The sequence below is a fragment of the Leptopilina boulardi genome, unplaced genomic scaffold, assembly GCF_019393585.1.
Source record: "Leptopilina boulardi isolate dan_hultmark-lab unplaced genomic scaffold, ZJU_Lbou_2.1 LbouV2_204, whole genome shotgun sequence".
NCBI lineage: Eukaryota > Metazoa > Arthropoda > Insecta > Hymenoptera > Figitidae > Leptopilina > Leptopilina boulardi.
The window spans coordinates 1,728,980-1,743,373 of NW_026137757.1; the positions used below are offsets into that span (position 1 = coordinate 1,728,980).

The 14,394-nt window shown below is 29.7% G+C and overlaps 2 protein-coding genes across 2 annotated transcripts; one reads left to right on the top strand and one right to left on the bottom strand.

The window, feature by feature from the left end:
• The first annotated feature begins 294 nt into the window (after positions 1-294).
• On the top strand, positions 295-8,561 carry LOC127278482 (uncharacterized). Its single transcript, XM_051300215.1, has 6 exons — positions 295-1,291; positions 1,378-1,512; positions 2,234-2,465; positions 3,631-3,796; positions 3,862-4,019; positions 7,564-8,561. Exons 1-4 carry the CDS (start codon positions 1,268-1,270, stop codon positions 3,693-3,695), a joined length of 456 nt encoding a protein of 151 aa, XP_051156172.1. The 5' UTR covers positions 295-1,267; the 3' UTR covers positions 3,696-3,796; positions 3,862-4,019; positions 7,564-8,561.
• A 193-nt stretch (positions 8,562-8,754) lies between these two features.
• Positions 8,755-12,480, bottom strand: LOC127278490 (uncharacterized). The gene is made up of 5 exons (XM_051300225.1): positions 12,110-12,480; positions 11,532-11,684; positions 11,279-11,456; positions 10,320-10,557; positions 8,755-9,634 (listed from the first exon to the last, which is right to left on the bottom strand). The coding sequence occupies exons 1-5, from the start codon at positions 12,123-12,125 to the stop codon at positions 9,146-9,148; spliced, it is 1,074 nt and encodes a 357-aa protein (XP_051156182.1). The 5' UTR covers positions 12,126-12,480; the 3' UTR covers positions 8,755-9,145.
• Positions 12,481-14,394: the final 1,914 nt, after the last annotated feature.

Consider the following 14,394-nt stretch of genomic DNA (forward strand, 5'->3'; position numbering starts at 1 on the left):
AATGTAGGAAAATATATTTGTAGGTTAATCAACAAAATATATAAGTAGTGAAATAACTATTATTATAATGCTAAATCGGAATTAACTCTATGTAAATATTAATTTATCATTTTCAATGTAAAAAATGCCGATTACAAAAAATTATAATTGACACTGTGAGACATTGTTAAATCACATTGTCAATTTTTAATTGTAAACGGATAGTCAATCCAGAAAGCCATTTCCTTATATGATAAACGTAGTGAAAATATATTCTACCGAAATGTATTTTTGTTACGTTTATATTTAGGAAAATAACTTTCAGGATTATAAATAAACTACGTTTAAATGAATGATAGTAACTGACTGTCCGTTTATAATAAAAAATTGACAATGTGATTTTACAACGTCTTACAGTGTAAATTAACTTTTTTATTCATAATCGGCAGTTTTACAGTGTAACTGATTTCAGTAAAAAATCTTTTAATTAATTTCGCCAGGGATATATAATGGCTATTGATAGGTAATTTTTAGGGTTTCGTGGCCCATGGCCGAAAGCCTTATAGTTTTACTTTGGCGTCCGTCTGTCCGTAGTATATTTTGGGGCACCACAGCTCCCAAAATCAAATTTTAGGGCACAGATCCCAAATTAAACTTTTGGGGCACCACAGATCCCAAATTCAAATTTTGGGGCCCCACAGATCCCAAATTAAACTTTTGGGGCACCACAGATCCCAAATTCAAATTTTGGGGCCCCACAGATCCCAAATTAAACTTTTGGGGCACCACAGATCCCAAATTCAAATTTTGGGGCCCCACAGATCCCAAATTAAACTTTTGGGGCACCACAGATCCCAAATTTGAATTTTGGGGGCACCAGAGATCCCAAATTCGAATTTTGGGGCACCACAGATCCCAAATTCAAATTTTGGGGCACCATAGCTCCCAAATTCAAATTTTGGGGCCCCATAGATCCCAAATCTCCATTTACTGAATGGACATTTTCCCGAATGGACATTACATGAATGGACATTACATGTCCCATTAGTTAACATGCCCCTATAATTGACATGTCCCAGTAGTTGACCTGTCTCAGTAATTGACATGTCCCAATAGTTGACATGTCCATATAGTTGACATGTCCCTATAGTTGACATGTCCCTATAGTTGACATGTCCCAGTAGTTGACATGTCCCCTTAAAGCGCCACGAAACCCTAGATGTAGGCGCAATTGCGCCTAGTTCTTTTCCTATTTTTTTATTTATAGATCATCAAAAAGAGCAGGAAAATGGCGGAAGCAAATTTCAGTGAAGTAAGTTAAATTCTAACTATAAATGATATATATTAGAACGTCCAATGTAAGTTTTTCGCTTTTAACACAACTATTTTAAATTTCAGAATATGGCAGTCATTTGTGGTATGTGCAAAGGAACTTTTACCTTGGACACTGTCGGAATGCACGAATGCTTTAAGGGGGCTACGGATGCCGAGCTTATGCTTGACGGGAACGTAATAAATTATGAAGAGTTTCAAGTAAATAATTTTAATTTATTTTAATTTTATCGGTTTTCCTAACTTTTTGTAGAATATTTTGGTTTTTTAGAAAATCCTGTCCTTTTTGGTAATTTTTTTGTTTTTTTCCTTACATTTTGCTTTTTTATATTTTTTATTCATTTTAGTGAAAAAAAACGTCGTTTGAAAATTTTCAATTTTTAAAATCAGTTTTGTTCTTTACTTAAATATAATATTTCTTTGCAATTCATCTTATTTCTGCAATTTGTATAACTTTCCATCATTCTATTTGATAAATCGAAATTACATTTTACACAAAAAGCAGGGACCGTCACGAAATTAAGGGGCATTTTCGTGTTTTTTGCAAATATCTCACACATTTGAATGGAATTTATTTTAAAAATGGGATCAAGTTTTGATAACATTTGAATGTAAAGTTCCTGCAGAGTTATAATGTCAAAATTAATTGTCATAATTTATTGGTATCCAATCGTAACGGAAAGAAATAGTTTGATTATAACAAAACTATTTCATTCCGTTACGATTTTCATACCAATAAATTGACAACTAATTTTGACATTATAACTCTGTAGGAACTTTATATTCAAATGTTATCAAAACTTGATCCCATTTTTAAAATAAATTCCATTCAAATGTGTGAGATATTTACAAAAAACACGAAAATGCCTCTTAATTTCGTGACGGTCCCTGAGTCAAAAAGTAATATTATATTTTTATAAAGGCACCACCGAACAATGGAGGAAATAATGCCAATGAGAGAAATGACAGTGTTCAAGCAACTGGCATACAGTTAGATTCGAGTGGAGTTGCGACATATAGCAATCACAATCTCATTCATCTGGCGGAGTTGGTACGGGAAAGCAGATGCATTTGGGATTTCAGCCTACCTTTAGCTGAAAGGAGTCCTGGTAGAATTGCAGAAAGATGGGTCGAAATTGCAAAAAGTTTTCCAGGTAATATAAAAATTTATTATGCATATTACAAATTTTGAATTTATCACTTGGTGACACGTATTAATAAAAATAAAAATAACTTTTTTAACGATTGTTCTCAACAGAAATACTATTTCCTCAGGAAAAAAAGATCGATTCATAAATTGCTCTGTGAATCGTAAATTTTAAGAATGCGGATTGACGATTATCGTTTTAAATTGTTTTGAATAGGAGTTCGTCTTTAATCGTGATGTCTATTGTATAGCCTACTGATAAATTTATTTAAAAAATGTGACATTTTTTAAATAAATTTTATTTAAATGTGCAAGATATTTGTAAAAAACACGAAAATGCCCATTAATTTCGTGACGGTCCCTAAAAAAAAGTGAATATAATTACCATTATTAAATTTAATAAATAGTAACAGATCCAGGAAAAAAAGATCGATTCATAAATTTCTTTGTGAATCGTAAATTTTAAGAATGCGGATTGACGATTATGGTTTTAAATTATTTTGAATAGGAGTTCGTCTTTAATCGTGATGTCTATTGTATAGCTTACTGATAAAAAATTTACTGAATCTTTTTTGACAATTTTGAATCGGATTGAAAATTATTAGGCTAGGTAAAATGACTTGAATCGGAGATTTCTTTTTAAAAATCCTCATTCTTAAAAAGAAATCTCCGATTCAAGTCATTTTACCCGGCCTAATAATTTTTGATCCGATTCAAAATTGTCAAAAATGATTCAGTAAATTTTTTATCAGTAAGGATATACAATATAGACATCACGATTAAAGACGAACTCCTATTCAAAACAATTTAAAACGATAATCGTCAATCCGCATTCTTAAAATTTACGATTCACAAAGAAATTTATGAATCGATCTTTTTTTCCTGGATCTGTTACTATTTATTAATTTTTAATAATGGTAATTATATTCACTTTTTTTTAGGGACTGTCACGAAATTAATGGGCATTTTCGTGTTTTTTGCAAATATCTTGCACATTTGAATAAAATTTATTTAAAAAATGTCACATTTTTTAAATAAATTCTATTCAAATGTGTAAGATATTTGCAAAAAACACGAAAATGACCCTTAATTTCGTGATGGTTCCTGCTTTATTTTGTATTTTTGTGATGAATATCTATTTTGTTTTTAATAATTTGACATTCTTTTTGCAGGTTGGAGTCCGCAAATCACAAAAACACGCTTCGCAAATTTAAAAGCCTCATATAAGAGACGATAAAAATCTCCAGCGAGTGGTTCCGGTGCTGTGGTGCAAAAACCTTGGGAATTAGAGCCATATTTGTCTTTTACGGACGAACCTATTGCACAGAATAATAGAACGTAAGTATTACAAAATTATGCGTGAATATTAAATATCATATTAATTTATATATTACATATTTCAGTACCGTGTCCAATGTGCGACCAAGAAGAAAACAGATCGAAGATATTGCGAACGAATCGTCACAGGAATATTTTACTTGTCAAGACGGCAATTCCAGTGATGAGGAGTCAAATAAAAAAAATAAAGAAAATTTTGGTTTTCCTGTAAAAAAACGTGGAGGTATGTATTTATAATTATATCTCTATTTTTTATTTTTTTCCCTTAAAATTTCCATTATTTTATGATATTGATGGGGCATTCCATTTCAAAACGACCCCCTTTGTAAACAATTGAAAATGTGAGGGAATTTTAAAATAAATTTTTCTCCTTTTCAACAAAATCAAATTAGTTTTATTATTAGCGATTTGGATAGTAAATTTTCTAAACTTTATGATGGCAAAAATAGTTTTTGAAAAAATGATTTCATTTTAATACAAAATTGAATTTGAAAGTCAAACTTCTAAATATATCAAAACACGTTATCTCAGATTTTGATAAAATTTATGTAAAAAGAAAGCTTAAATATTCCAGTTTTATTTTCTGTAATTCAGAGAATTTTGAAGAATTAATTAAAACTCACAGTAATTGAAGAGGTTAAAAAACAAATGCCGATCTATTCGCTTTTAGTTTTCAATTTATGTATATTTTAACCTCTGAAATTACTGTGAATTATAATTAATTCCTCAAAATTCTCTGAACTGTCCATGATACTCTTTACACCCTACTGAAAATCCCTGTATAAGATCTTGTACAATTTCCTGTACAGGATCAGCAACTGAACTTGTACAAGTTCTGACCAGTTCCTGTACAGGAAAATGCATACGAATTTGGAACAAGTTCATGTGTGAGATCTTGTACAAGATCTGGTGCAAGATCTTGTACAAGAAAGATATTTGTACAAGAAAATGTGAGAGATTCTTTTTCAATCGCCCCAGCCCAAAAAGTCAATGTTCTGGGATTGGCTTCATACTTTGGTAAATTGTTGTCCTATATGATAGTAATAAATCCCTAAAATATAAACTAATTAAAAAAATATTTGTAGAAAGTAGAGGGGGTTGAAGTTTTGACGTTAAGGGTAACATTGTCATTTTCAAATCCGTTTAACTATGACAAAAGTTAATGGATTTTAATTTATCTATAATGAATTTTATTGCATTTTTCACGTACTTTTCAAAAATGTATACGAAATTTAAAAAAAAAAAATTTTAACCCCTTTTTTTCAAAATCAACCCTTATTTTTCGATTTTCACCCCTTCGGGAATTTTTTTTTAATTATTTTCATTGGAAAGCTGAGGTTTTTTCCCATGAGCTATGTAAATATGAAAATGTGACAACAATAATTTTGTGAGAAACATAATATTAAATTAGGCGGTGCCTATCTAAATCCTCAAAGATGATCTCTAGGTACACCCCTTATCGGCACCGCCTACTTTAATATTCTGTTACTCACAAAATTATTGTTGTCACATTTTCATATTTACATAGCTCATGGGAAAAAACCTCAGCTTTCCAATGAAAATAATTAAAAAAAAATTCCCGAAGGGGTGAAAATCGAAAAATAAGGGTTGATTTTGAAAAAAAGGGGTTAAAATTTTTTTTTTTTAAATTTCGTATACATTTTTGAAAAGTTCGTGAAAAATGCAATAAAATTCATTATAGATAAATTAAAATCCATTAACTTTTGTCATAGTTAAACGGATTTGAAAATGACAATGTTACCTATAACGTCAAAACTTCAACCCCCTCTACTTTCTACAAATATTTTTTTAATTAGTTTATATTTTAGGGATTTATTACTATCATATAGGACAACAATTTACCAAAGTATGAAGCCAATCCCAGAACATTGACTTTTTGGGCTGGGGCGATTGAAAAAGAATCTCTCATGTACATGATCTTGTACAATTTCATGTATAAGTACTTGTACATGAACACGTTCATGTTCTTGCACATGTATAGTTGTAAATTTTTTTTTTTTAATAAAATTTGAGATTTTGATAATTTTTAACCACTAAGATTCGTAACTCATGCATGCTAAAAACTATTGCGCAGCTGTAAAGGTTAATGTAAACTATTGCGCAGACTTTGAAGTTTTTAATTTTTAGTAAAGAAAAACGCGAATTAACATGTGCAAGAACATGTACATTTTCTTGTACAAGTATCTTTCTTGTACAAGATCTTGCACCAGATCTTGTACAACATCTCACACATGAACTTGTTCCTAATTCGTATGCATTTTCCTGTACAGGAACTGGTCAGAACTTGTACAAGTTCAGTTGCTGATCCTGTACAGGAAATTGTACAAGATCTTGTACAGGGATTTTCAGTAGGGCAGAAATTAAAACTAGAATATTTAAGCTTTCTTTTGACACAAATTTTATCAAAATCTGAGACAACGTGTTTTGAGATATTTAGAAGTTGATCTTTCAAACTGAAATTTGTATTAAAAGGAACTGATTTTCCCAAAAATTATTTTTGTCATCATAGAGTTTAGAAATCATACTTTCAAAATTGCTAATAATAAAAGTAATTTGATTCTGTTAAATGGGATAAACATTTATTTGGAAAACTCCCTTATATTGCCAATTGTTTACAAGGGGGGTCGTTTTGAAATGAAATGCCCCTGATATTAAATATTAATACTGATTGTATTTAGGGGTTAATAATTTGTTCGGATTCAGTGGACTAAAATTCAACTGCATTCAGTCGGCTTCGGTACAAGTGATTTTCTTAAAGATAATTCACTATAAAATGATTAACAGACAATCATTAACACCCGGAGAGTTAATTTGGGTGATAATTGATCTTAAGGTAGTTCACGCGCGCGTTTGCAGCCCTCTAGAAAAAGAATTTAATTCACCTTTCAAAATTTGTAATCTTATAACCGGTAACTTCTTGGAGAAGACATATTATTTTTCACTAAAAAAATTTGAAACTCACAAAAATGATTTATTTAGACAGTTTTGTATGTGGCAAAACATTTTACTCATATCGTTTCTTACCAAATTTTTAAAAATGAACTAATTATAATTAGTAATAGCTTATTTTCTTCAGAAAAAGATCCCCTACTAACCATTTTGAAATTATGGCCATTTGTTTAAATTTTTTTTTTCAAACAAATGGCCATAATTCCAAAATGGTTAAATTTTTTGAAAAATGAACGCGTCAAAGTTGTAGGGGATCTTTTTGTGAAGAAAATAAGCCTTTACTAATTATAATTAGTTCATTTTTAAAAATTTGGTAAAAAACGATGAGTAAAACGTTTGGCCACATACAAAACTGTCTAAATAAATCATTTTTGTGAGTTTCAAATTTTTTTCGTGAAAAATAATGTCTTCTCCAAGAAGATACCGTTTATAAGAAGATTACGAATTTTTAAAGGTCAATTAAATGTTTTTTCCAAGAGGTCTGCAAACGCGCGCGTGAACTACCTTAATTAATGTGAACTTAAACAAATTTTCTCATTATTTTTACTGTCATTAAGGTCAATTACTACCCAAATTAACTCTCCGAAAAACAGTTTATCATAATTGATCGTTTTTTCATGATTTTATATCGATTTATCTGGAAAAAATCACTAGGATGTAAACAGACTGAATTCAATCGGATTTCAGTAAACCAAATCCGCCAAGGCTGTTTCTAAGAAAAGTAAAATGATCTTTTATTTTTTTAAATGTCACTAATCTGAAGATTTAATGCTCTATTTGTGTTATATTCTTTTTAGCCAAGAAGCAAAAAACAGGGAAAGATAATTTGGAAGCAGCGATTTTAAAACTGGCTGAAAATACCAGCCCTAAGGTTCCCAAGAAGGAGCTTAGTTCTATTGAACAATGGTGCATGTGGCTTGCAAAGGAGATAAACGACTTCAGCGATAAAAAAGACAAGCTTGAAATACAAACCCACATTACAAACTACATTGCGCAGAAACGCTATGATAGTGATTTATAACTCATTGCACAATTTTCGTGTTTTCAATGGATCATTCGGCATTTATAAAGTTCTATTTTTCTTTTACTATGTTCTAAAAATTCTAGTTACATTTCATATGTAACCTGGTAAATGAAAAGGGACCTTAGGGTCAAAAAAATCAAATTTACCTTTTTCGGTGCGTTGAAAAGAGAACATCTGCTACAAAAAAATAACCGAAAAAGAGAAAAATGATTTCTTTGACCCTAAGGTACCTTTTAACTTACTAGGGTCACATATTTAATATTTTTTAATATTCTACTTTGAATGTTTGTGTTTTTTTCCACCGTGGTTATTTCTGCCAAAAACGTCAGATACTTATAAAAATAAGGCTTTTGTGTAAAAAGAGACTAAGAGACTTGTCCTAATTTTATGTTACTTTAAATTAATTGAAAAAAAGACTGTCACGATAAGACTGCTAGTGTAGTTAACTAGAAAAAAATAGAAAACTACAAAAATCTTAAATTATTTCGTATGTTTTATATTGATAAAAAATAATGTATATCATGTTATACTGGGTGTATAACACCCATTATATTTGATTGTATCAAACTGTAATATGTCCACTCTCGCCTACGACACTCGGTACAGTATTATTAAGTTAGTATTACAATTTAACATGAATTTTGTAGATTAAAAGATTTTTAATGTATATCTTAAAAAACCAAAGTACAAATTGTAGTTCTAACTAGTCATTCAAAACTGTATTAAATCTTTCTTTCGTTCTTTGTGTGTACTATATTGCGTTTAAGGAAATAAAATATTTTTCCAACTTGAAATGTTGCTTAATTTATTTATAATTAGATTTGATGTTCAATCGTTCCAGTTTTGTATCCAATGGTTTTTTTTAATAGTTTTAAATTTAAAGCGATTAACTTTTGATTGCGATGAAATTTTTAAAGGTTTTATATATAATGAAATGTTTTAAAGTAATTTACTACAACGTTAATTAAGTTTAAGAATCTTTTATTTTTTAAGTTATAATTCGTAGAATATTCGAAGAAATACATTAAAATTATATCAAAGAATAAATTACATTAAAATCAAATATATAGCAATTTTAATAACAAAACCACAAAATGTTATCGAAGTTAGACTAGAAGACCCCTTCATTTACTCGGTCAGTCTGCCAGTGCACTTGCCCTTCTTCTAAGAGGTAGTGCATTAAATGTTCGCAGATTGTAATAGCACTTAAATTACAAATATTAACTGCATCAGGAGGAGCAAATGCATCCATTTGTAAATCACGCCTCCACTCTCCTTCAATTTCAATTCCGTTTTCTATTCGGTCCGCAAAGTTAATTGGACAATAATGTCTTTGATCCTCAGGACAGTTCTCTTCATTTGATAGAAGATAATTGTGAAGCACTCGCTATAACAATTAACTTTATATGTTCTTCGGTGGCATCGATGGGTACACGAAAGATTCTCCACTGTGAGGACAGAATGCCAAATGCATTTTCAATCGTTCGTCTGGCTCTGCTCAATCTGTAATTGAAAACTTTTTGAGAAAAAGGGAGCCGACCAGTTGAGCGTCCAGGAAAGGGGCGCATTATATTTGGATGCAAAGGGAATGCTTCGTCTGCCACACAGTAATATGGTACAACCGGACCTCCAGGAAATATCTCCGATGGAGGTGGCAGATTGAGGCTTCCTTCAAAAATCATTTCCCCTAAATTACTTTTTCTTAAAACTCCGCCATCACTCTCTCTGCCTCTTCCTCCGACGTCTATGGCGATGAATTTGTAATCAGCATCACAAACAGCCAATAAATTTAAGCTATGATGATGTTTGTAATTAAAGTTGATGGAACCGCTGTGAGGTTGAGCCTATTGGAAGAAATATATTTTTTAAATTGCAATTAAATCAAACAAAGAATTGAAAAAAATAATACGCATTTTAAGGACGTATAGATGATAACAATTTTTTCATTTTCAAAATTCCCTAATTTTCCCCTGACTAACAAATTTTTTTATTTTATTAAAATCTTTCTTTACAGGTTAAAAATTTTATATTGCTTATAATTTTCATTCAATTCACAATTTCATATTTGAATTTCTTCACCAAGCAAATCAGATTTTTGAGGTTTCCCAAATTTATTGAAAATACTAAAATTTTAATATTTATTTTGTGGTTCTTTTAAAGAAAAATTCCTTGACTTTTGAAGATTTTTTTAAAAATCAAATCAAAATACGATTCGAATTGGAATATACATATTTCGAATCAATTAATTTAAATTATGTAATAAGTACCTATATGAAAATATAAAACATAAAAGTAAGAAAGTTTAAAACTCAAGAACTCTAGGGTAGGCTATCAGAACAAATCACTATATTTTATGTTTATTGAGAGAAAGAAATTATTTAAATGGTCGATTCGAATTCGAACTAACATTGATTCGAAATCTTGGAATAGTTCGATTTCGAACTTTTGCAATTCGAATTTAAACTATTCGCACATCTCTAGCTATGAAAGAGCATAATCTGGAATCGTTTTGTGATAAAAAATAATTACCTGCATAAGAATGTGTTTGCCATCCATCGCTCCCCAGGTATGAGGGAATTGCCACTGCCTTTCAAAAACGTCTGAAATCTGAAGCCATTCTTCAGGAGTTTCAGGCATACGCATTACAATGGGTTGTAACGTTGTCCATAAAACTTCCATAGTTTTATAAATATATTTCACGACTGTAGAATTTCCCATTCGGAATTGAATGTGAAGAGATGAGATACTCTCTCCTGCAGCTAAAAATCTGAAAATAATCAAACAGCTACATAACAAATATCTAATAAAAAGGATTGGATTGGATTCGCTTCTGGCCAGCTTGCGCGTCAATTTTGTCACAAGCTTGTGAAAAAGCTATTGTTGAAAGCTTTGTAAAAGCTGCCATGCGCTGCTATGATGCAGTAAATTTTTTAATAAATAAATATTCTTCCTAGAATTTTTTTTATATTATGCAAACTAGTAACAAGCTTGGGACAAAGTTTTTGCATAGCTTGCCGCAAGCGGACATTTTTTTACTTGCAGATAACTTGCTGCAAGTTTGAACTGCAAGCTCAATCCTTTCAAAGTTAAAATAGTTTCAAATTTTAATCGATCCGAAATTACAATCGTTCCAAAAACTCTTATTGAAAATTATAAACTTTCAATCTATTAACGCAGACATAAATAAAATCTCAAAACTCATTAAATGGAAATAGCTTCTAAGGAGGAACGGAAAATAGTCAAGTGCATCCGAAATCAATCAGAGAAAAAAGAAAAATCAAAAATTGTCCGAAAACATCTTGAATGTGTCTGATAAATAAAAAAAATTCGAAATTTATTTCATATAAAAATTGTGCACATAAGTGAAAAAAGAAATTGGTTTGTTCGGTAGAATCAAAAAATTGAACGGATGAAATTTAAAATCCATAACAGAATTAAAACAATGTAAAATTTTTTAAACTTTATCCCAAATTTGTTGTTTATCTTACCTTAATGTCAGCATTAATTTCAGCGACGGGCAAATAATGTCTTCTCGAGTTGACTTGCTCAATAATTTAGGACCAACTTGCTGAAGTATTTCTTCATATTGCGTTACGGTCATCCTTGTATATTTGCGGAACATAACATCATCGAACAGGGCCGTCTCCAAACCAAAATTATGAGCACCTAAAAAAATATTTGCAATTACACAAATTTTAGGTTTGATGACAACATTTAAAAATATCTTTCAATTGTCTGTACCTTTTTGTTCTCTACTCAACCACAGTTTATTTACACGAAATCTTCTCTTCTTTATTCGCCTTTTTCTACGAAGTACAAAAAGACCAAGGAGAATCTTCGTGAGATTATCATCAGATTCTGATGATGAATAATAGTTCATTTCGTTATCCATAACTGTAACAATTGAAATACACAATCAAAATATATTTTTTATACAAATGAGTTACTTACCACTATTTCTTATAAACATTCAATAACTTTATTAATAGTAATTAGATTAGATTAGGTTCAGTTAAATTCGAGGAAAGAAAATTTTTTAAGTTAATCAGTGAAATATTATCAAATATATTAACTATTGAAAATGACCAAGTAATATATAGAGTTAATTTTTGTGAAAAATTGAATGTAAATTAAGGTATCTCTTATAAATAATTGATATATTAATATATCAATTTAATTTAAGTAATAATTGATGTGTAAATAGTTATTACTTAAATTACTATACTTCATTAAACTATAATCTTGTACAAATCAATTTTATAAATATTAATTTATCATTATAATAAGTTATTTCACTATAATATTTAAAATAAATATACCAAATTCTGACAGCATGCAACGATGACAGACCAGGAGTGAGAATTTTTGAGGTTAGAATAACTTAAATACACACATCACTTTTTTCCACAGTAGTCATACATAAATCACTTAACTACAGAAAAAACATTAATATTGCAGTAATTTTAGTTTTTTTACACCCTTTTATTATTAATATGTATTAAAACAGTATATTTCATTTTAATCATATTCAAATGTTCCGCCAATTTTCGGCTCTGCAAGCAGCTGGAAAAATCGAGCTGTGAACGCTGGCTGCCTGCTTGCTTGCGCAGGCAAGCAGTCACCAGAGCTGTGAGTGTACCTTCACTGTTCTTGTGAATGATCACGCCATAAAAGCTATAGTAGATTGTGGAGCGTCAAGAACTTTTATAGGCCCTCTATGTTTAGAAATGTTAAAAAAATTAAACCTTCCAATCACAGAAAAGGTCGGTACGGTTCAGTTAGCAAATGGTGAGTTGTTAACAGTGTCAAAAGAGATAGTATTGCCCGTGGGCGCGCATGAAGATCCCATAGAAATCATTGCATGTAATGTTTAGAATACAGAATTTTATATAGTAGAACTGCTTTTCAACAGATTATTTGTTTTTTTGTATTAGTTTTTATCAGTAATGGTACATGAACAAAATGTTGTTTAAACGAATTATGACAAAACGAATAATAATGTAAATTAATTTTTAAATGAAAGAAGTTTTGATTGATGGGAATTTAATATAACAGTTACTTTTATGTGACTAAAATCTTTTAAAGAGAAATTGCGTTTGGGTAAAATTTTGTTCAACTGAATTACAGTTTAAACCGAAATTTTATGCAATAGACATTTTATAGGTAAAATTTTTCATTTAATCGAATCGTTTTAACCCATAATTTTCACTCCAACTAACTCTTGTATGAAGTAATTTATATTTAACTAAACGTTAATTTGTACAAATTATTATTTTTTCAAATTTAAATATGGTATAGTTGAAAGTTATGCAAATATTTGTGGCATAGAATTTTTTTCAAACAAAATTTCTATAATCAGATATTTTCTTAGTCGGTTTTAAATGTTATATATTTTCTATTTAGTCAATTCCATTAATAGGTTCAAAAACACGTAACCAAATTTTTAATTTTTCAAAATTTTGTATGACAGAATTTTTATAGTGAAATTTTTTTAATTATCCAATTTTTTATGTCCCACAATTTATATTTATACAAATTTCCATTAATCAAAATTTTTATCCATTAAAACTGGTATTAATCTCAACTGCTGTTAAATCGATTTTCTGTTGAACATAATTTTTATATAGATGGATTTTTAAATTTCATAATTTTTTTTAGACGATATTTTATTTATCAAAATGTACATGTATTAAAAATATATTGTGTCAGGATTTTTTTTATATTATCATTTTATATAAATTTTACTTAACTGGATTTCCATTTGAAATAATTTTTATACGTCATGATTTTAATAAGACAGAATTTCTCTTCAATTAAATTGTCACTTATACGAATTTCAATTTAGCGAAAATCTCGTTTTATCATGCCAGTTTCCCACCTATGTGTTTTGATAATCGCAAAAATGAACACAAGAGGCGCTAGTGCACATTTCCATCGTGAAGTTAGCTTCAGGAGCCCGGTAAGAAGCGAAGAACTGAAAAGAATTCAGAATCTGAATTCTTTTGAATGGGTGATTTTACGTTTTTACTCAATTCCCCGATGAAGCGAGAAAAAGTAGAAAAGTCTATTCTTCTTAATTGACTTGGTCAAAATTTCAAATACGAATTAAAGGGAATGGAATATTCAAAGAAATATATAGTAGTTTCTATTCCTCTGAATTTGCCTGACAATATTCTGTAAAGCGGATTCAAAAGAATGAGAAGAGGAAAACAATGTAATAGCAGTTTCTATTCCTCTGAATTGACCTACTAGCTATCTAAAATGCGCATAGAAAGGAATGGAAGAAGTAAAAAAATTTGCTATTCCTCTGAATTGACATGACGCTAGTCTAAAATGTGTATTCCAATGAATCAGAAAAATGAAAAATTCATAGCCATTTCTATTCCTCTGAATTGACATGTCAGTATTTTTAAACGCGCATTAAGAAGTATAAAGAAGCAAGACAAGTTGATAATATCCTCTATTCCTCTGAATTCAATCGATAAGATTTTAAAATGTATTTTAATAAAATTAATTTATTATTTAAAATGTACACTTATAAAAACGTATGTTTAAATCAAACATTTTTTTCATTACAATACGTTAAAGTTAAAACAAAAGTTTA

Excerpts from the sequence above, each read along its gene's own strand:
- LOC127278482 (XM_051300215.1), top strand. The coding sequence starts at position 1,268 with ATGGCGGAAGCAAATTTCAGTGAA. Across the intron at positions 1,292-1,377 it reads CGGAAGCAAATTTCAGTGAA|AATATGGCAGTCATTTGTGG; the intron begins GTAAGTTAAATT and ends TTTAAATTTCAG. Across the intron at positions 1,513-2,233 it reads TAAATTATGAAGAGTTTCAA|GCACCACCGAACAATGGAGG; the intron begins GTAAATAATTTT and ends ATTTTTATAAAG.
- LOC127278490 (XM_051300225.1), bottom strand. Across the intron at positions 11,457-11,531 it reads GTTGAGTAGAGAACAAAAAG|GTGCTCATAATTTTGGTTTG; the intron begins GTACAGACAATT and ends ATATTTTTTTAG. Across the intron at positions 10,558-11,278 it reads AAATTAATGCTGACATTAAG|ATTTTTAGCTGCAGGAGAGA; the intron begins GTAAGATAAACA and ends GATTATTTTCAG.